At 35.5% G+C, this 22,485-nt stretch overlaps 1 protein-coding gene across 4 annotated transcripts in view; it reads right to left on the minus strand.

The window, feature by feature from the left end:
* Positions 1-1,012: 1,012 nt before the first annotated feature.
* Positions 1,013-22,485, minus strand: part of LOC121030637 (sodium channel protein type 3 subunit alpha) — a 116,277-nt gene continuing 94,804 nt past the window's right edge. For all 4 annotated transcript variants that reach the window (XM_040475235.1, XM_040475238.1, XM_040475236.1 and 1 more), the window contains exons 20-28: positions 21,084-21,238; positions 20,162-20,335; positions 13,822-13,944; positions 10,797-11,069; positions 9,335-9,388; positions 8,387-8,524; positions 7,083-7,187; positions 4,791-5,061; positions 1,013-4,269 (exon numbers count right to left, since the gene is read on the minus strand). In XM_040475235.1, the coding sequence (XP_040331169.1) occupies positions 3,074-4,269; positions 4,791-5,061; positions 7,083-7,187; positions 8,387-8,524; positions 9,335-9,388; positions 10,797-11,069; positions 13,822-13,944; positions 20,162-20,335; positions 21,084-21,238 (2,489 nt within the window). In that variant the 3' untranslated portion in view covers positions 1,013-3,073. The remainder of the gene's footprint in view (positions 4,270-4,790; positions 5,062-7,082; positions 7,188-8,386; positions 8,525-9,334; positions 9,389-10,796; positions 11,070-13,821; positions 13,945-20,161; positions 20,336-21,083; positions 21,239-22,485) is intronic.

The raw sequence follows: 22,485 nt of genomic DNA on the forward strand, positions 1-22,485 counted from the left end.
ATCTGTGTCTAAGTGGATTATTTCTAATGTATTATTTTAAACAGAATTCTGTCATGAAGTTCAATAACAGAACAGAAGGATTTTTCTTGTGGAATTAGTTATTTTAAAAAATCTATCAACTTACATTAACAGCTCAATATTCTGAACAGTATTTTCAGAATATCCTTTAGCTAGAGAGGTATATTTTTTAAAGTGTTTGTTTGTTTGTTTGTTTGTTTGTTTGTTTCAACTGAAGGCTCTTGTGACTATTTTGGAAGATGATCATTTAGATGCAATGCATATCAATTAATAGAATACTTGGTTAAGATTATATGATGGGATGCATAAAAAGGCTATGGGTTTTGCAAAGTAATACTTGACTTCTCTCTGTTATTGGCGGGCTCTGAAAATTGACTTTGGCAGAAAGGAGCCCATGAATTCCAATGAAGTCAGCTTATATCATTTGTGTTGAGGAAATTATGAAATGCATATTTAAATTCACTTCGTCTTCAAATAAATATGCCTTACAACTGGGATTTTCCACTGAGACTAAACATTTGGTTTTGACATGACATAAGTCCAAGGGCCCTGAAAAAAATAGTTAACATAAATTCTCAATCATTAATGCTATAATTAATACTACATTTATAAATAGGAATTCGTAAGACACATTTAAATAACAATGTATGTAACCTTTGTTAGCTACCAAGAAGTTTGGAGATGGTATAGGGAACACTGAGAAGAACTGAGCCAAGGCAAGGACTTGGAATTGACAACTATTATCGATGATGACTATTATTGTTATAGAAACCATAAGTTGGAACATGTGGATTTGATCCTTTTGCACACAAAAAAGTTCACAAAAACTGCTTTTCATAGCTTTTATTCTGTAGTACTGTTTGGTAGACCATACATTAGGTTGTTGTAAAATCCATGTGAACTTTTATGTATACAAATGTCAGATCAAGTACGGGTTTCATTAATTATGTATATTTTAAACTTCCATCAATAAAAAAAAACAGAGGCCAAGATATTAAATATAAAAAATGAAATATTTATTCTTTTGGCTCAATAATAATGTAGCTCACCATTCTTTTTAGTAATAGCAATTCCCTGCATGCAGTTCATCAGTACACTACAAGTAAATAGTTTTGTAAAAGGTTAACATTAAACTTTTGGTTTGTGCAAAAAACAAAAATTTATATCATATTAGGTAATTGCACAACTTTGCCACTTTGTTCATGGCTAAAAAGGACAGAGCCTGTGTTATTTCTATAATAGCTATAGTGTAGCAAGAATTAAAAAAATAAGACTAGTCTGCATAAGCAAATACTACAAAAGTTTGAGTAAAAAAAAAAAAAACTTCCATGAATAACGGGTAATATTGAGGCAACCATAGTTGGTAAAAAATGATCCATGTTTGAATTTTTGACAATGTCTCTCGTATTGGAATGGTATAAAATATATTATAACAAAGAAATCCACAAAACCCATTGTCTAACTTTTATTTTAGGAAATTATCCATTGAAAAGTCTTATGGATTCAAAAGTTTGGAGTTGTGATTAAAAATAAAAAGCAAAAGCATAAAGTAAAATAAATCGCCATGTCATCAACCTGAAAATAATTTTCTTATGTACAAAATGCAACAAATAAAATTGATCATATTTTTACATTATTTATATTTAAACAAGTTTTAGACATATTTTTAGCAAAAGTTCACAAGGTTTTGACAATAGGCAGTACGCAGTGTGTTTCCTTGAAATATAGAGAGACACCATATGACACTCAAGTTGAATTAAAAATGCAAAAGTAAAGGTACTTTTAAATAACTGCAAGCTATTCTGCTTGACATACTAGATAGAGCTGTTTGAATTCACTCTACCAACATGTGACTGCTAACCAAGGCTTGTGAAGAATGAATTGGGTAGAATAGAGCAGCATAGGCAATACTAACATGCATTAGTGATAGTCTTCAAACTATTTATGTTTAATGAATGGTACAGGATACATCCCTGTTGGAAGATTGCAAAAGACATATACACTGTGGTACATATTTGACTTAACAGAAGTTGTTGATCTGGATATGTGTATCTATATGTATATATATACATTATATATACATATACATATATATTTCTACCCAAACATGCACCACAGGATAAAATAACTATTTACATAACAGGGGGTGTTGAATTGACATAAAATATCAGCTTTGCTGAGAGTAGAAGATGGCAAAGCAATACTGCAGCAGAAAGTGGGACAACTATTCTAAAGTGACACTTTAGATACACTTTTCTAGATTTTTGTTGTTTTGTTTTTGGAACGCATTTAACCAAATTAAATATAGAGCTCTGGAACTTAGAATAAAATTTGCACTTGCTGAAACAATTGTTGCATAAAAATAATCCTTTAAAAATTAGAGGAGACTTTACAGGCACATAACTGTTCAGATGTAAATAAATGTAACAGACCAAAACACTTTCAAAATTAAAGTCTTCTAGAAAATGGAAGTACCTGAACTTATTGACATTAGAATATTTTTTTTCTGGTTTTAAGCAAGAATTTTATCTCTCAAAACACTTTTGCTCATTGTTTAAGAGATTTATGGAGGAGGAACACAGGGCTCTTATATACTTTTTTCTCAACTTAAACTGCATTTACAAAAATAGTGACATAGTATTATGAATAAACTATGAATTAGGGAGCAAGGAGATCCACCAGAACAAATTTTGTAAAAATATGGCAGATATGGAAGTTAAAAATAGAGTGGATGCAAGTACTGTACTAAAGGTGTTTGGTGTAGTTACAATGATCACTTTGCACAATTATCCCTACAGTCTAGGTAGCCATTGAGTTTCTCTTCAGCAGTGTCAGCTGGTAAGGAAAACAGCAACCTCTTGTCAATCTTGTTGATACCCTGACTCACAGAGTTGTAGTGATGGTGAGGTCACTGTCTTGTTGTAGGCACTGACCATGAGTATTTGTTAAAACAGTCAGTTTGGCATAGACCTCCTCTGGGAGTCCAGTTGACACTTAGACTTTACCATCGTAGGCTGTAAACAATTGATCACAAGGATACTTCTTTGTTTCTTTTTTACTTTTGAGTTTCCCTGACCTCTTTCCCTTTGCTTTCTTTTTCTGGTTTGTCTTTCTCAAACTTTTCTTTGTCTGGCTTTGTTACGCTGTCATAGGAAGGAGGAGATGTGGTAGAGGAGCTTCCATCTGTTTTTTCGGGGGTGGAGTTTCCATTTAATTTGTCAATAATCATGTCTTCTTTTATAGGTAGGTCAATCCTTCCTTTAATTGCCTCTTTGTTATATTCACTTGATACTTTTTTTAACCTTTGCCTTAAAAGATAACATCTGAAGTTACGCTGAATGATAGCAGCAGACACCTCCTCTTGCTTGCGTTTCAGAGTGGTCGTGATGGGTTCGTAGGAGACTTTGGAGGGGTTCGATGCCATGAACCGGTCCTCCATCTGTATTCGAAGGGCATCCATCTCTCCACTCTCGCCCAAAACACGCTTTGTGAAGGCAAATAAGATGTCAAGACAATGGATCCGGTCGCCACTGACCATGGGCAGGTCCATGGCAATGAGCTGGACTTTGTTTGGTTTTGCTATGAGGAGAGGAGGATCTAGGGCAGCTGCAAAATCAGAGAGCTTGGAGAACTCTATAAACTGGGTGGCATCAGGATCGAACTTCTCCCAAACCTCATAGAACATCTCAAAGTCATCCTCACTCAGGGGCTCTGCACTTTCCTCAGTAGCGACACTGAAGTTCTCCAGGATGACAGCGATGTACATGTTCACCACAACTAGAAACGATATGATGATGTAACTGACAAAAAAGAAAATCCCCACAGATGGGTTCCCACAGTCTCCCTTAACAGAGCTTCCAGGATGAATTGTGTCAGGATCACAGTCAGGTGGTGCACTATTAAGAATAGGCGCTAGCAATCCATCCCAGCCAGCAGAGGTGGTAATTTGGAACAGGCAGATCATGCTGTTGCCAAAGGTCTCAAAGTTGAACATGTCATCAATTCCAGCTTCCTTTTTAACATAGGCAAAGTTGGACATTCCAAAGATGGCGTAGATGAACATGACCAGGAAGAGCAGGAGGCCGATGTTAAACAAGGCGGGAAGGGACATCATCAGAGCAAAGAGCAGCGTGCGGATCCCCTTCGCCCCTTTGATCAGACGCAAGATTCGACCAATCCTGGCGAGACGGATCACTCGGAACAAGGTAGGGGACACGAAGTATTTTTCTATCAGCTCGGCCAGAAACATGCCTGTGGAAAATATACACATGAGCTAAACAGTGAATATCTTAGGCTTATATGAATGCTTTATCTTTGCAAGGGGTGGGAAAACAGCAAGATTGTGTATAAACTTTTGCTAAATATTTGGGCCCACTCCCTAATGTTAACAATTAAAGATTACAGAATTTTATTCAATCATTCTATAATGTCATAAACCAATGTAGATTTTTGGAAAATCCAACAAATTAAATAATCTCAGACAGTGTCATGGCAATTTAAGGTTATATATACTCAGTTACTATGAAGAGTTATCCCACACATGAAATGTGCTAATTACAAACAAAGGTTATTTCTGAAGTCTCCAAATATATTGTTTTTTTTTTTTTACTCTTGAATACCAACATTCCTCAGTTAGAGGAAAATGAACAGCAGTGGTAAACTTTAGATTATACACATTATCATTCTCAGATCTAATTTCCATGTTACACAGCTGTCAGACCTTAGGGAACTTTACCTACAACTGTACCCCTCTGTAACTAAACCACTCTTACCTACAATGGAGAGAATCACTACCACAAAATCAAAAATGTTCCAGCCTATGGTGAAGTAGTAGTATCTGAGAGAGACGAGCTTCAGCACAAATTCTCCAGTGAACAGGATAATGAACACAAGGTTGATCCGGGACAAAACTAGAGTCATATATTTGCTCTGGTCATCAGTTTCCACCATCATGGTGACCATGTTGAGGCAGATGAGGATCATGATGCTGATATCAAAGACTTGCCTGGTTACAAAATCAAAGACCATTCCTTGGAATTTGTTCTAGAAAGAGAGAAGAAGAAGAGAGAGGGTTAATATGCATATTTCATAAATAATGATCCATTAAAATTGCAGGTGAAGTCCTTCCATATATGGCCATGAGATCTACACCCTTTTCACATTACTCCAAATAATTTTTCATGCTACATTTCTCTTCACATTAAAATACAAGAAGGAAATGAAAAAAGTCATATGAGAAGAAAAAACATATTTGGTTTATTTAAGTTCCATGGAAAAACAAAACTCAATAAAACATAAATTGGTGACAATTGGCTGTTAATATGTATAGGCTTTGCTTGATTTCAAATAACTATGATAGTTTTTACAAAAAAATCATGACAACTAATAATGAAGATTTAAAAAGTGAGCTGATACAGACAGACTTTTAGATGGATGAACACCCTAATTCATTTATCAGTACTTCAGGAATTTTGGTTTATATCTGATTTCCATCTCTCCCTTCTTAAAAATATTCATTTTCTATTTAATTATACCTCTTCTAACTATGTGTGTCTGTGTGTTCACTATCACTTTCTTCACCTCTTCATGCTTCAACAAAAATGTATGATTTGTTTTTTGTCTTATTATTAACAATCATCTCAGGAGTCACACACTTTTAAAGATTACTTATATGGCCATTAAATATAGTTCTATTAGGGAAATAAATTTTTAATAATTTAGAATAAAAATACAAAATTTCACAGGTTACTGAAAATCAATTTCATGAGTTGACCAAGTTTCCTTTTCTTAAATATAATATTTAAACAAAATATTCAGTAAAGCAGGTTTATGCCCTTCTGTGTATCCTGCCCTACATCTCCCCTTGACTGTCCCCAACTTCAACTCCAAAACTCTTAAAAATATGGTAATGTGAAGTCATTTATAGTATTCACGAGGCCTTGTCAAGTCCCAGTTCTGGCAATTATAAGCTTATGACTTTAGGTACAATATTTTACCTTTTGGGGGGGCCTCAGTTTCCTTATTCCTTACCCATCTAAGAAGATAGATAAGTTTGAGTACAGCTCTTGAACATAATCCATCACTATTATTATTATGAAGCTCTACAGAATATGCATTCTAAATAAGTCTTTTTCATCTTTGTGTATTCGGTGAAACAAACTATTTTGATGACACACTTTTCCTTTCTAAAAAGGTTAAGAATATTTTCTAGTCCTACAAATGGAGAGAACAAATAACATAGAGGGAAGTGATAGGGCAGGATGCAGTTTTCCAGACTCCATATTTTTTTTGTAAATTTTTTAATGTTTTTATTTATTTTTGAGAGGGGGCGAGGGGCAGAGAGAGATGGAGATACAGGATCCGAAGCAGGCTCCAGGCTCTGAGATGCCAGCACAGAGCCTGACACAGGGCCGAACTCACTAGGGAGATCATGACCTGAGCTGAAGTCGGATGCTTAACCAAATGAGCCACCCAGGCACCCCTCCAGACTTCATATTTATTTATTTATTTATTTTCAACGTTTATTTATTTTTGGGGCAGAGAGAGACAGAGCATGAACGGGGGAGGGGCAGAGAGAGAGGGAGACACAGAATCGGAAACAGGCTCCAGGCTCTGAGCCATCAGCCCAGAGCCTGACGTGGGGCTCGAACTCCCGGACCGCGAGATCGTGACCTGGCTGAAGTCGGACGCTTAACCGACTGCGCCACCCAGGCGCCCCCAGACTTCATATTTAAATGGCAAAAAGTGCCATGTAACAAAATTGGGTGCATTCCTGACAGCAGCGGGTGGCAGCAGGAGTATGAAGGCTGCTTTGGAAGCAGTTATTAGGACCTCCAAGTTAGATGTTTTCAATTGACAAACTGTAAGAACATTATCTCCTTTTTAAGAACTTAGTAACTTTTATTAAGTGTAGTGATTGTGAACTGTATTAAACAATGAACTTTACAATTAGGGCATATTACATATTAGTGATTATCACCCAATATGTTCTCATCCCGAGCACTGCCAATTTCATCATATGGAAATAAGGCTTTAGAATATTAAAGAAGATGAGTAGTTCTTACTGCTGGCCGAGGTATAGGCTTCTGTGGTTTCTTGGATCCAAGTTTCTTCATTGCGTTGTAATACTTTTTCTGTTCCTCTGTCATAAAGATATCTTGACCTCCAAAGTAAAGATAAGTATAAAACTGGTTACAATCCCAACATGTGTTATAACGGCACTGTATAAAAATATTTCTGACTCTATCTTTTAGTCTTTTCTCAGGTTTTAAATGGAAATTATATATATATATATACATGTATATGTATATATATATATATACACATACACACACATATATATACAAATACATGTATATATATATATGTGTGTATATATATATATGTGTATATATATACACATATATATATGTATACTTTCCTCATTTAAATGAAATTCTGAGTACTTTATTATTATATAAAACCTCTAATAACGTAAATCTCTGATTAGTACAGGATCCTAATATGATTATATTATGTTTAGAAGGAAGCTCAGGGATCTCAAATAAATTTCCATGAAAGGAAAAAATGTTTTCTTAGTCTGTTTCACTGTTGACAGTTTTCATTTGTTCAATAATTAGAAGTCATTTCTGCATGCTAGAAAATGTACCTGGTATCAGAATTACATAGATATATGAGACACAATGTCTTGTTGCCATAAGGAGCAGTAGGGAAATGAAAATGGGTGGAAAATGCATAAGGGTATGAAAAAAAAGTATTATAGAAATCAAAATAAACTCTTAAGACTCAGAAACAGGCTTTATATATGAAGGTGCCATTAAGCTAGGCCTTAAAGGATGACTAGAGTTGTACGAGGCAGAGCATTCCAGGAAAAGAAAATACCCTATGTAAAGTCGTGTACAAGTCATGTACAAGAGCATGGCTTGTTCAGAAAGGGCAGAATATCCATGTAGCTATGTGTGTAGCATGTGATAGTAGTGATGGTAGGTGTTGACTGAGGAGTAGGGAAGTAGATCCAGAAATGTAGAAATGTGGTATTGTGGGAGAAAATAAAGCTGGAAAACTGGATGGAAATAATTCCTGAAAGATCTCCAAGTAAGGGTAAAGCTTTAGAGGAGGTCCCCTGGATGTTCTGAAGCAGTGGTCACATTAATGTCACAAAGACACTACAGCAACTCTGCAGAGGATGAACCTGGAGAGCAGTCACCAACTAGAGGCTGGAAACCCTGCAGCTGCACTGACCGTAAAGTGAACTGAGAAGAATGGAAAACTGATGTAAGTCTGTCCTGACCACGAGTATCCTGATGATTTGGATGTACAACAAACAGAACCTCAGAGTGGAGAAAGTTGAGAGCTGAGGAATACTTATCTTCTTTTTCTGTTGGTTGAAGTTATCTATGATTACACCAATGAATAGATTCAGAGTGAAGAATGACCCAAAGATGATAAAGATGACGAAGTATAAATACATATATAGATTTTCTTCATATACAGGCTGAAGTTTTACCTAAATAGTATTGAAAATATTAAATAATATTTAAAAATGTAATAAATACTTTAAATTATTAACAGTTTGGTGAGTGTTGCTACTTAATATAAAGCTATTTTCGCCTTGCGCTAGATACTCTTCTGCAAAAAAAAGTTCTTTTTACAAACTAGTATGATCTAGGATAATGAAAGTTTGTAATTTTTATGATTGTTCCTGAATCTCTCTTTCCATTGTGGCTTACCTATACACATTTTTAGAATAAATAATTGATAAAACAAGAAACATTTGAACCTATTATTAGTCAGAACCTATTATTTTGCAGTACTTTAAATTTGGGTTTGGAGATGTTGGTTCTTTAAGATATGGCTTTAATAATAGAACATCAACTTCTAAGAGGAAAATGCAGTATAAACAGATGCGTTCTGAGGAATTTTTTAATTCCTATTTTCAAAATTGAGTTTCCCTGAAATTTCCTTGCTTTTTTTCGTGATATTTTTGGAAGCTGCTTTACAAACTCTGCTTTATCATACTCTCCAGGGAGAGGGAGAGACAAGTTACTTTCCCATGAGCAACATTTCTAATCTTGAGCCTTATTTATGGATCAGTCTGATGTCTTCTGATCTATGTATATTAGATATATTTACCAGATATATATTAACAAAAATATCATCTTCATTTAAGTGCTTTAGCTTACGAGGATCATTTCTGTATGAAATTATAAATGTTCTTATTGCATCTAGTGTAAAATTCTGGGTCATTCACTTAAATTATTGCAAATGTTCACTATAGAAGAATCTAGTATCTATAAATAGTATGAGTGATACTTACATCTCTTGAGTCAACGGCTGCATACATAATATCCATCCAGCCTTTAAATGTGGCCTGTGAACAATACATGTTTGAATTCTGCATTAAAAACTTAATCTAAGAATATGGGGTTTCACTATATGAAAATCTGATAGTGTTACTATAAGTAACTTTTTGTATAATATTGTAAAATTTTCTACAAAGAGGTTGAAATGTGAAAAAACAATTTTTTTAAAGGGGCGACTGGGTGGCTCAGTAGGTTGAGTGTCTAACTTCAGCTCAGGTCATGATCTCACAGCTCGTGGGTTCAAGTGCTGCATTAGCCTCTGCTGACAGCTCTAGAGCCTGGAGCCTGCTTTGGATTCTGTGTTTCCCTTTCTCCCTGCCCCTCCCCCGCCTCCTCTCTCTGTCTCTCTCTCTCTCTCTCTCTCTCTCTCTCTCTCTCTCTCTCTCTGTCTCAAAAATAAATAAACATTTAAAAAATTAAAAAAAATAGATTGAAATGAATTGAATGAAGAAATTAAATTGAAATAGAATATGATTTTATTTAGAGTCTGGAACTCATTTTCTTTGTTTCTCTTGGAAGATACTGTATTTTTTTTTCTACACTAAAATTTATCTGGAGGCTTGATTCATAAAATTGCCATCTTAGTCTCAAGTCCTTTTCATACAAAAACATAAGCTCTGCGATTCAAACCTGTGGGGAGTTTAAACACAACTCAATGGTTTTCATTAGCAAATAACTGATTAGTTAATATGTGGTCAACTGAGTCCAAATTATTAAACATTATACATTTTGAAATCTACCCATAAGATTTGTATTCCCACAAATACTAGAACCATCCTCCTTAGATGTTGGTACAATAAATTTCCTGGCTAATAATTTAATTTGGCACTAAAATATATTTAATTCATCAATAAACTATACATTGTTATTTTAACATATAAAATTGCTCCTTTGGCAATGACTGCTAAAGAAAACTAAAAACAGTATAGTGCAATAGTCCTCAATATATAATAAGAGAAAACCTAGCAGGGCGCCTGGGTGGCTCAGTTGGTTAAGTGACCAACTCTTGATTTTGGTTCAAGTCATGATCTCATGTTTCATGAGTTCGAGCCCCACATCAGGCTCTATGCTCACAGCGCGGAGCCTGCTTCAGTTCCTCTGTCTCCCTGTCACTGCCCCTTTCCCCTCTCTCTCTCAATAAATAAATATTAAAAAAATTAAAAAGAAAAAAAAGAAAAAACCTAGGAAACAAATACAAGGCCATATTAAAACATACTAAAAGCAGAACACTGCTGTAAATACATAATAAGTTAACTGCAAAACATCTTAAAATCAAGTTCAGTTGATAATATAGGTGTTATCATCAACTACTTTTATACTGTCAGATGTTAATTATTCAATCAAAGACCATCAAAGAAATGATCTTTTGTGAAACATTTTGAAAATGTTTTCAGAACTCACACAGTGGCAACTTACCACTTGAAGCAACGCAAGATAGCCAGCGCCAACGTTATCGAAGTTTACTTTGACGTTTTTCCATCGAGCTTGCTTGCCAAGAGCCTGACAGTCGCTCAGATTGTTGACTTCACTAACTTCAAACATGTTACCCGTTGTCGTGTTAACACAGTGGTAGAACTTGCCAGCAAACAAATTCACACCCATAATGCTAAAGATCAGCCAGAAGATGAGACAAACCAAGAGCACATTCATGATAGAGGGAATTGCTCCAACAAGAGCATTCACAACAACCTAGAAGAGGAAACGAGGGTAAGACAGCCGACAGATCGTTACAATGGAAACCATTCCTTTCGTTTACTTATTTAATATTAAAATGGGCGTGAAAAGAGTTAAAAAACTAGGTGAGTAAGTTGTTTCTTGGATGTTTTCTAGGACATGTTTGATAAGGGAAAACAAACAGTGACACAGCTAAAGAGCTAAAGGATTTAAGGAAACCAAAATATGCCAAAGTGCGAAAAGAAATAAAAACCTGATATAGTAAGATGGAGTCAGAAAATGTTTGTATGCTGGGGAGAAAAGAAAAAAAAATGCATTAAATACCAACAGAAGAAGTAATCGTCATTCAGCAAAACATTTTAATTTTCAAAAGTGTTAATGAATGACTGATGATTTGAAAACAAGGTTAAACAAATCCTTTACAAATGAAGTATTAATAATGCCTTAAATCTGCATCCACAGATCAAGTCAACTTTTTATGACCATGAAGAATAGAGTTAGGAATTTACAAGGTGCTTTATTTTTTTCTCTACTGATAAATCCCAATTTAAAAAAGTATATTAAATGAGATGGAATTTATCTCTGGACATAAAAGTACTGAATATGTCCTCATTATTATTCTAAATCTCTCAAATGTTCACTTTGGGGTACATGTTGCTTCATCAACCTACACTGACCTGTTTCATGAAGGAGAAATCAAGTTACCTTTCCTCTTGTTAAATTCAAAAGAGCTTAAGTTGTATTTTGAAATCTCTAGGGAGGTTGACAGTATCTTTTCTTGTCTAATTTAATCTGATTCATATTGGACTATTTTGTTAGGCATGTATATTAAATAAAACTATTGTTTTATTTTAAAATACTGTAAAAGCGGGGCACCTGGGTGGCTCGTTCGGTTGTGTCTGACTTTGGCTGAGGTCATGATCTCACTGTTCGTGGGTTCAAGCCCCACATCAGGCTCCATGCTGACAGCTCAGAGCCTGGAACCTGCTTCAGATTCTGGGTCTCCCTCTCATTCTGCCCCTTCCCCACTTGCTCTCTCTCTCTCTCTCTCTCTCTCTCTCTCGAAAATAAATGTTAAAATTTTTTTAAATACTGCAAATGTTATGTTAGAAATCAACACCAAAAATGTTTTAATTAACATCAAAACCTGAAATTCAAAGTTGTAAAAATTTCATATGCTACTTGTTTTATTTCTTTTAGAAATTAAGTCATATATATTATAGTTGCCACATTTCTTTGTTACTAAAATTTGTGTAAAATGACCTGCACAAATTTTCTTATCAAATAAATATATGATACATTTACCATATTTTATAGTGGGAATATTAATTCTGCCATATGGTTGAATTAAAATGCCAAACTATTTTTTCAGATTGGAGCAAATTTATAAGTTTCTTATTTTGTTCAATTGCTATCTCCCCTCAAAGAGGAATTGTTAATATGCAGCTGTGGATTCAGGACGAGGGCTTAAGTCAATAATGGCAAAGATTGGTTTGAAAAGAACTTGAAATTATATAATTTTTATGAATTTTATCTTGTCCTGTGACTTTTTTATCAAGTAGCAACGAAATGAAATTAGAATGTAAAACCAAATATTTCTTTGCTCACAGTGCTTCTGGAAAGTCTGGAGAGTGGTTTCATTCTCCCTGATGAGTGAATCTCCAGGTCAAGGCTGAAGTGTTTTTATTGCTCCAAACAAACCTTCTAACATAAAAGCCCTACGGCCAGGGAGAAATTTAATAGCCATGTGCATTTGCATGCTGGGTTAAACAAAGCTGGCCTTTGCTAAATAGTATTTTGAGGGGCATGACAAGAGATTGTGTAACTAAATAAGTGTGTACTTTACATGTAGGTGCATAAAATATACACTAAAGAAGAGAGCTGGCGAGAACGATACACATGCTATAGAAAAAGTGAACCTCATTCAGAATGCTCTGTTAAAAGAGCAATCTTTTTTTTTTTTTAATTTTTTTTTCAACGTTTATTTATTTTTGGGACAGAGAGAGACAGAGCATGAACGGGGGAGGGGCAGAGAGAGAGAGGGAGACACAGAATCGGAAACAGGCTCCAGGCTCTGAGCCATCAGCCCAGAGCCCGACGCGGGGCTCGAACTCCCGGACCGCGAGATCGTGACCTGGCTGAAGTCGGACGCTCAACCGACTGCGCCACCCAGGCGCCCCCAAAAGAGCAATCTTTAAAACAAACCCCAGGGGTTGCCTGAAATGCCAACTTTATTATTCCAACCCCCTATTTTGGTTGCTTAGGATGTATAGATTTTATCAGAGGCTACAATTTAGTGTTGTTTTCTTGTACAACAAGTGTTTTTTGTTACTCCTGTTAATTGAAGAAGTAAAGCACACAAAAACTCTTTACTTTTCATTCATTACCAGTGATTTCTGAGGAATCAAACTGCCCATTGGGAGGGAGAAACACCCTTACTAAGATGAATGTCAATAGTAAATAATCATTTAAAAATGCATAAGCAATGAAAAGAAATAAATGGCAGCACATTTTTTGGATGTTGTAGAAACATCCTTGAACTCTTATCAGAAGACTTGAATTCTAGTCCTGTTCTGCCACAGTTTCTGAGGACCTGCTTGTATAAACCTCGGTTTCATGAGGCTGGCCTTAGTGATCTCTAAGATTCCTGCTCTGAAATTCTGTAACTCTATGAACTAAGTATCAGAAGAGTAGGGTACCCCTCTGTATCTAAATGATCACCTACATTCAATTCTGACATGAATCATCAGAGTTTTTTTCTTCTTACCCTCATGCCTTCAAACCGGGATAATGCTCTTAGAGGTCTTAAAGCTCTTAGTGTCCGTAGGGATTTAATGGCACCAAGTTCTGAGTAGCCGAGAGCGTTGGCTACCAAGCTAACCAAAGAAACCTACAAAACAAAAGATATTAATCAGTCCACCAAGAAATAAACTGTTGACTAAAGACATAGGATATGGTGTCTCTTCTTTAGTACCGACCACATAAAATTCAGACGTATCTTGGCAGCCTTCACCTTCCACATAGTGGGATCATCTTACATTGCCAGGCTCATCTGATGTCACTGCTTTTCTTACCAATGGAAACAGAGCCTTTGCTCATTTTTATAAACATCTGTAAACCCTTCAAGTTAGATATTTCACCCCATGGAACCCCTTTCAACCTGTGTATGTATAACTGATGATTCAGGATTTGATTCAAAAGCCAGATTCTCTGTGGACCTGTGCTTAATATCATTGATTGGAAGTTGTATTTCTCTCCTGAATTTATATAGTGTCTTGGTTATGTGTCCTGGAAGCATTTACCATTTAATAGAGTCAGTTGCTTAGATATCTTCTTTTCCCCTTCCAGGCAGGTCACATAAACTTTTCATGGACTGGCATGAAACATTCTTCTCTTACGGTGCCTAATGCTATCTGGTTGAATATGTTTTGTATAAATAAATAATAGGATAGTTTTACCTGAAAAAAAATTTCATCAAACTGTGTTGTAGTTTCACAATAATGAAGAAATATTTTCCCAAACTTCTGGACTTATAATTTAGTGAAATACATCTTCTGATATTTACACGTAACGAAATTTTAGTTAAATGTATGAAAGGTTAAAGAAGGCATGTCCTTTTTTGAGAGGAAGATACTTTATTTGCTTAGATTTTCTTTCAATATAGTAGCATATATTGAACATTTACTATATGTAAGGTTCTGTTCTTTTTTTAATTTTTGTATGTTTATTTATTTTTGAGAGAGAGGCAGAGACAGAGTGCAAGTGGGGGAGGGGCAGAGAGAGAAGGAGACACAGAATCCAAAGCAGGCTCCAGGCTCTGAGTGGTCATCACAGAGCCCGACACAAGGCTTGAACTCACAAACCGTGAGATCGTGATCTGAGCCGAAGTCAGATGCTTAACCAACTAAGCCACCCAGGTGCACTGCAAGGTTCTGTTCTAAGTGCCTTATGCACATAAATCTCAAGATGTAGATACTATTACTATTGCCTTTTCACTGGTGAGGAGGTTAAGCCCCCCACCTCCCCAAAAGAAAAGAGACGAAGAGGTAATAAGAGGTGGAGTTGGGACTTGAACCCAACTGTTCTGACGTCAAAACCATACCTTATCCTTTTGCATACCTTATCAAAAATTTGTTTCTCGTTTTGTAACAGGAAGAGCTTTAAGACCTCCAAGAAGATATTTGTTTGTCATCTGAGCCACGAAATACAGAAAATGGTTTGAGTGACTATCTTCTCAATTCTCAAGGACTGTACAAGTGCTTTCCTTAATGTGTAGGGAGGGAGGAGTTAATTCATTACATCCGCTGGATGCTTTAAAGGCATGTGAACTTAATTTCTTGTGAGAAAGGCTGTTGAAAATGGATCTGAATGAATCCTCCAACAGTCTTATGAGGTAGAATGGAAACAGTCATCTGCCCAAGAACACATGGTACAAAGCGTGACACAAAAAACAGAACTGAGCCTTTAAAGGCAAATGGAACACTGTTCCCTCGTTGTTTAATTTAGCATACATCTCACAGAATTTAACAGAAAAATAAATGACTAGTGGCAAGATAATTTATTGAGCTATTCATTTCTGTCTAGTGTTTGCTGCTACAGAAGACTGGAAAGATGGGAAAGGTTATTAGAGAACATGCAATCTTCTGTATTCTGGGCTTCTTTGCCTCAGGAAGCATTCACAGTTTCTTTAGGCCTCTGGAGCTGCTTTCAGAAGAGTTCCCTCATGCTCTCCAAGTCTTTTTATTTGAGAACTGGGAGTTTAAAGGGAAGTGGCTGGAAATTCCTCAAGACCTCAAGTAAGGAAGCTTATGCTTTGAGAAGAAAAGAAAGGCAATAGCCAAAATCAGAGAGTACTGGATGGATCGGAAATTCTGGGTTCAAAGACTGGGAGGGACCACTTGCATATAACTACCTCACCATGCCTGACTCTGAGTTATTAGAGAAGTGGGGCACAAGTAACTGAGCTTCCTTTAATGGGCCTCATCCCATTTTATGTAGGATAAAAACTAATTTATTGAGGTAACTAATGTGAAAAACTTCATATACGTTAAGGCAATATTGAAAAAAATAATTTTAAAGATTTGCCATGCACTTAAAATTTGAAGATAATATCCTATATTGATAGCATGCTTTACAACTTACAATGGTCTTTTTTTTTACTTATTTACCTGTCTGAGAGTGGTCAAATGACTAGCCCAAGAAAAGGTAGCAAGGGGCAAGCCATGGCAGGAATTTAAGCCTTCTGTTTTCAAGGCCAATGTGTTTTCCACCTCAGCAAATATGTCCCCAACCTTTCAATGTATATTATTTTTGCTTTCATCTCTTTTGTGATAAATACAAAAGGCACTCCTGCTAATGTGTACAAAGTGTAAGAGAAGCCCTGTGACAAAAACTGAATTTTTAGTATAAATTTACATGAATCCAGGTGCCTCACAATACAGCAAATTTATGAACCTGTTTGTGTTACAAGTTTCAGGAGGTTGGTTTAGTTGTCTTCCATACCTTTCCACGTTTCTGTATCAACGAGACTGAGAAAGAGAATTAATGCAGGAGGGATTTGATGATTTTGAAGAAGACCCTGGGAGTTCTGTGAGTGGTTAATGAACCAAGTAATGTGAATGTATTTCTCTTTAAAATGGCTTAAGATGATTTATTAAGTTCAGTATGAGCAAGTTGAAGTAAAAACCACAATCACCTCCATGCATCCCAATGATACATTTCATTCCAAATACTTGCATGATTTTTGATGGCAAAATCCAGAAGCATTCTCATTAAAGTGGACTAAAAGAATATGCCCACTACCAACATTTTTTTAACACTTTCTGGAAAAAGAAATAAGAGCTATATTCATTAGAAAAGTAGTAGATTTCACTATTTGCTGATATATTATTGTTGACCTCAATGAAACAAAGGAATAAAGTAAAAAACTATTATAAGAATACAATTATTTTAGGTGCTAATATATGTTTTCATATATTTTTTAAAAAGTTGTATAGGAGCCTTTAGAACTATATAAACTTTAAAATATTAACATGAGAAAGTGTAAGTATAATTTATTATTGTTTTAAGAACAGAGAGCACTGACCCCACCAGATGCTAAAACCAATTATAAATCTGCAGTAATTCAAGTTGTTATGTTAATAGACAAAGAAATGAATGAAACAAATAAAATCCAAATTAGACCTAAGACATGCTAAGATTTACCATGTAGTTAAAGGTAGCGTTTCAAAGGAGAGGTTAAAAAGAGAGAGAGAGAGAGAGAGAGAGGCAGGCAGAAATCATTTTGAAAAAAAAATAGTGTTGGATCCTAATCTCACACCTTACACCAAAATAAAAATTAAATGGATGAAGAAACAAACAAAACTCCATCTATAAAACTGGGGAAAAAACATGAAAAAGTGTTTTAATAATCTTGACATGACAGGGTCTTCAGAAGCATGAACAAACCAAGAAGGGGAAAAAATGAGACTGATAAGTTTGACCAAATCAATATGAAACATTTCTACATGACAAAAAAACAAAGTCAAGAAACAAAAGCCCAAATAGGCAAAACAATCATACCACATGCGACAAAAGATCTTATTTTTATTTTTATTTATTTACGTATATTTTAAATGTTTTGTTTTATTTTTGAGAGAGAGAGGCAGAGACAGAGTATGAACAGGAGAGTGGCAGAGAGAGAGGGAGACACAGAATCTGAAGCAGACTCCAGGCTCTGGGCTGTCAGCACAGAGCCTGACACAGGGCTTGAACCCACAAACTGTGAGGTCATGACCTGAGCTGAAGTCAGACGCTCAACCAACTGAGCCACCCAGGAGCCCCAAAAGATCTTATTTTTAGATTTTATTTGTTTATATCTTTATGTTTGTTCCTTCCTTCCAGAGGGTGTACGCTCTAACAGAGCTTGATCTGTTCATGTTCATACCTCCTTTGTTTAAAATGGCACGTGGCCCTTTTTAGGTGCTCAGCACGTTTATTAAATAAATGAATGAATGTTAGGAGGTTGGATAGGTAGCCCACTGCAGTCTACATTTACTTTTAGGTAGGGAATTGAAGAGATCACATTTTTACACAGATACATTTCTCAAGGTTTGAAACATGTTCCTTCTGGTTTGAAGTACTTCACTTACACCTCAGATTTTTTTTTTTAACTTTCTGTGGCTGTTTATTTATGTATCTTTTTACCAGCAATTTACCTGATGGACTGTGAAGCCCTTTTAAGTATGCTTTACTTGTACTTTCAAGAACAGTTTTATGTCTATGTTTACTTTAGCTTAGTGGACCCAGTGGTCTGAGAACAAGTGAACTGAGGTTATATTAATTCACATATTTCAGCCCTAGCTTTGTGAAGGATAGACCCTAGACCCATTTAAGGTAACATAATTTGTCCCAAAGTAGAAGGCTTTAATTACCCAGTTCCAGCCTACTAATTGAGACTCACTAAAAGGGAAGTCATTTTTTTTAGCAACATTTTTTGAAATTAAATTTATTCATTTAGACATTACTCAATAGATACTTATGTATCTATATTAGGTGTCTCTAAGGATACAAACATGATACAAAACCCCTGCTATTGAGAGATTTTAGCATCTTATTTATATTTCCTATATGGGGCAAATATATGGAAATACTTGAAGTAGAATGTAGTATTTTAGTAAATGTAAAATTTTTAGTAAATGTAAATATTTCAGTAAATTTCAGAATTCTCTGGATAAGTTCTATCACATTTGTAAATGACCTTCATGCATGACAAGATCTTTCTGAACCAGAGAGGATTCTTAAATGTATTTAAGTGTTCTTCAGGGAGAAGCTGGAGATGATAATAAGTGCTAAATCCCAAAGCCACAGTCTGAAAATACAGTATTACATTTATAACAGATAGGAAACTCATGGGGTAAAGGAGAACTGAATTGAGAATCAGGAAATTTGGACACTAATCTCAGCTTTGTTACTAAGTAGTTGTATTATCTTAGGAAAATTATTTAAACTGAGGCTTCAGTTTCCTAATGTCTAGAATAAATCCTAGATATTCTTTGAGGCCCATTCCACCGCAGATCATAAGAATATTAAACTTCCCTTATGGATAGCTTTTCAGGGTAACATTGAGACTCATTTCTTTTGTCCATTAAAGGCCAACCATGGGAATTAGAAATCATATCTGGTCCATTGAAGTGATCTGGTAGCAGATTTCTTATCAACTCAAAGGGTTAAACTTACATTGGTTATAGTATTATAAGTTATGCATGCGTGGGAAAAAGGGGAGTAGAATTTAGATAGGCCCACACTTGTCAAAATGATAAAATGAATGCACACATACAGCAATTATTCATTCATATTGGCAAGTGTTAGGGCTAAAAAGTGCTTTCTGATTGCTAGCGAACAGCTAGAGATGGTGCTTGAAGTACCTTGTTTTTTGGGGGAGGCTGTGAAGCTTTGTGCAGTGGAATATCAAAGACTACAAAGAACCAGATGACTGTCATTTTGCTCCAGTGTTTCTTCATCACTTGGAATGAGAATAGGGTGCAAGTCAGAGAGATCCTATAACTGGTGATGTTTTTATGACTACTGACCCCAGGGTAGTCAGATTCAGAGCAGGGCTCCTATACCTAACTCTCTGCATGGTGTATGTCTGAAGAGCTACTGGGATATCTACTTACTGATTTAAGAGTGGAAATGTATTTTATTGTCTCTGTGGATATGTGGCTGAATGAATACAATCGATGGGTTATTTTAGCATTATTTAGTAACAGGTAGTCTAGAAAGGAATTAAAATGCAATCTCACAATCTCTGGCCCCAAATCTATCTTAATTTTACCTCCTGGAGATTTTTTTAAAACTGTTAATAATTTAAGAGCTTAGATCTGTCAACTAATAGATTTTTAGCTATTCCTTACCTTGAGGTCCTTAAGTTTCAGAAAAAGAGCTGTCTGCTTATGGCACAGAACACGCACTTTCTTTTACATTTACTGTAGGTTTTTTTTTAACTGCATAGTTGTGTCAGCATTAGGGAGAGGTTCTCAAAAGTCAAGGTTTTAATATAGAAATATGTGAAATGTCAAACTTGCCTTTTTAAAAATAATTTCATAAAAATCACTCAGGATACTTACGTCGACAATCAAGAAATCTAGCCAGCACCAGGCATTGGTGAAATATGTTTGAAATCCATAAGCTACCCATTTGAGGAGCATTTCCAGAATGAATATATAAGTGAAGACCTTGTCAGCGTATTCTAGCATGGTTTTGATAGTCTTTCGCTGTTCGATGTATATATCTTCAAAAGCCTGTGAGTCAAAAATACTTTTATTTTACTTGAATTACTTGCTTCCCTCAAATACTTGATAAAATTGCTTAGTATAATATTGGGCACAAAGCAGTAATTTGATAAATATGGGTTAATATCTGACAAACAGACAAATTCTGAAGACTAAAACTAACAGAAAATGTTGACAAGGAAATGTCAATATCTTTACTGATTTAAATGTTCTTTCTTTCCTGTCTCTCACCCTCAAATCTCTGTCTCAATTACTGCCATAAAGACATGCTTTTAGAGAAGTAATATGAACTCAGGAAATAACTAGAAGTTCTGTTAATGAAGGATCGACTTGGCCTATTCCAACATTACTTTCATTGATTCCCTGAATGATCTGTCTTATTTTGAAAGAATAAACTGATTATACATAAAGAAAACACAATACACTTTTAGTCCATAAATGTTAATATAATTATTAGGGAGAACTGGATGGTATTTGACATAGAAGTTAACGTAGTTACAGAATGTCTCTGTAAGTGGTTGTCTCAGTGAGGAAAACATCTATTAGATAAACACCAGATGAGAAATTCCATCTGGCAGTTTATAGTTTTGATTTATTCTGTGCTGAGTTTTGCATAGTTAAACTCTGGGTGCCAAGCTCTGCAAGGCATAGATATACCTCCTTTTTTGCTTCTTAAACTCAGTGTATGTTTGTGGTATTTTCAGAGCATTAGCTATTTCACTAGAACCTGATTCTTACCACTTTGCATTTTACTTACCAAAGCACCACTGCTGAGAAGAATCATGAAGACAATGAAAGTCTCAAACCAGTTGTGTTCAACAATGCTATAGCAGGTTTTCCGAAGATTCCACCAGACCTTTCCTTTGCCCTCTTCTATACTTACTTGACAGAATGGAAATTTTTTAATACATCCTAAAAGATAACATTAAATACAATAAATTAGAAATGTATATATATTTTGTACAAGATATTGATTCAACAATCCCATACATTATTGAGTGTTCACCACAATACGTGTAGTCACAGTCTGTCACATACATAGTTATTACAATATTACTGACTGTGTTCTCAGTGCTATACTTTTCATCTCCATGATTTACTTGTTTTATAACTGGAAGTTCATACCTGTTAATCCCATTTTGCCCATCTATTTTGCCCATCTATTTTGCCCATCCCCTTACCCACATTCTTCACTTTCCCACCCACCTCCATCATTCCTAGAAAATATATTTTAACCTTAAATAGGAAAAAATTAAACTTTGTTGCTTTCTCCCCATGCCAGTCTCAGATCATCATTTACAGGGGAACTGGCTACTTCATTCCCTAGTTATCTTTAGCATCTTTCCTATAAAATGAATCATTCTCAGACTTATATATTCAGCCAGCCACCTAAAATTCAAGGAATTACTTTATCAAGAGTTGCATGAGTATAAATGTTTTAATACTAGTTAGAATCTCTCTTTGCCTCAAGGCCATTGATGGAAATAGGTTTGGGGGAAAACTGCACTTTCAAATTGTTTATTAATTCCTTGATGTGATCCTGAATTTTTTACTTCCTTCTTTTCATGTACAGAAAAGCCCCCTGTTGTCCTAGGTATCAGCCACTGTCATTTTTCCCAAGCTAATTTATTTTCAGCCTCAGTGCTTTTCTTAGTTACACTATGACTCATCTTGTCAGTTAGTATCTCTGTTCCTTTGTCCTCCCCCTCCTAGTTTTCATGTTATTTCTAATTCTCATCCATTCTTCTGTTCTCTCTGAGCTACTACTCATTGGATTAAATCCAGTCACAGTGAATCAGCAAATCTTTATTGATCTGTGTGCAAGACACTATACTGGTCTCTGTGAGAACAACTACTGTTTTCCCTGTCAAAACTCTACAAAACATCCGCATCCCCTAACAGCTCTGGTCACAGCACAAATTAACCACATTTGAAACTGTGAAGGATGGGGTATAATTATTGTAGCATCTATAAATCAAATCACAACATTGTCAATGAGGTCTGAAGGGACTGCAGTCAGTATCAATAAGATGACATTCCAGAACGCTATTTATCTCATAGGGTTAGCCTCTCCACATTCTGGAGGATGAAACGAAAAACAAAAGACATGTCAAATCACTGCTATTCCACTGTAATCTGGAAATATAGATAAATTAACT

This window comes from Herpailurus yagouaroundi, unplaced genomic scaffold, assembly GCF_014898765.1.
Source record: "Herpailurus yagouaroundi ecotype Mexico unplaced genomic scaffold, PumYag 140, whole genome shotgun sequence".
Classification (NCBI taxonomy): Eukaryota; Metazoa; Chordata; class Mammalia; order Carnivora; family Felidae; genus Herpailurus; species Herpailurus yagouaroundi.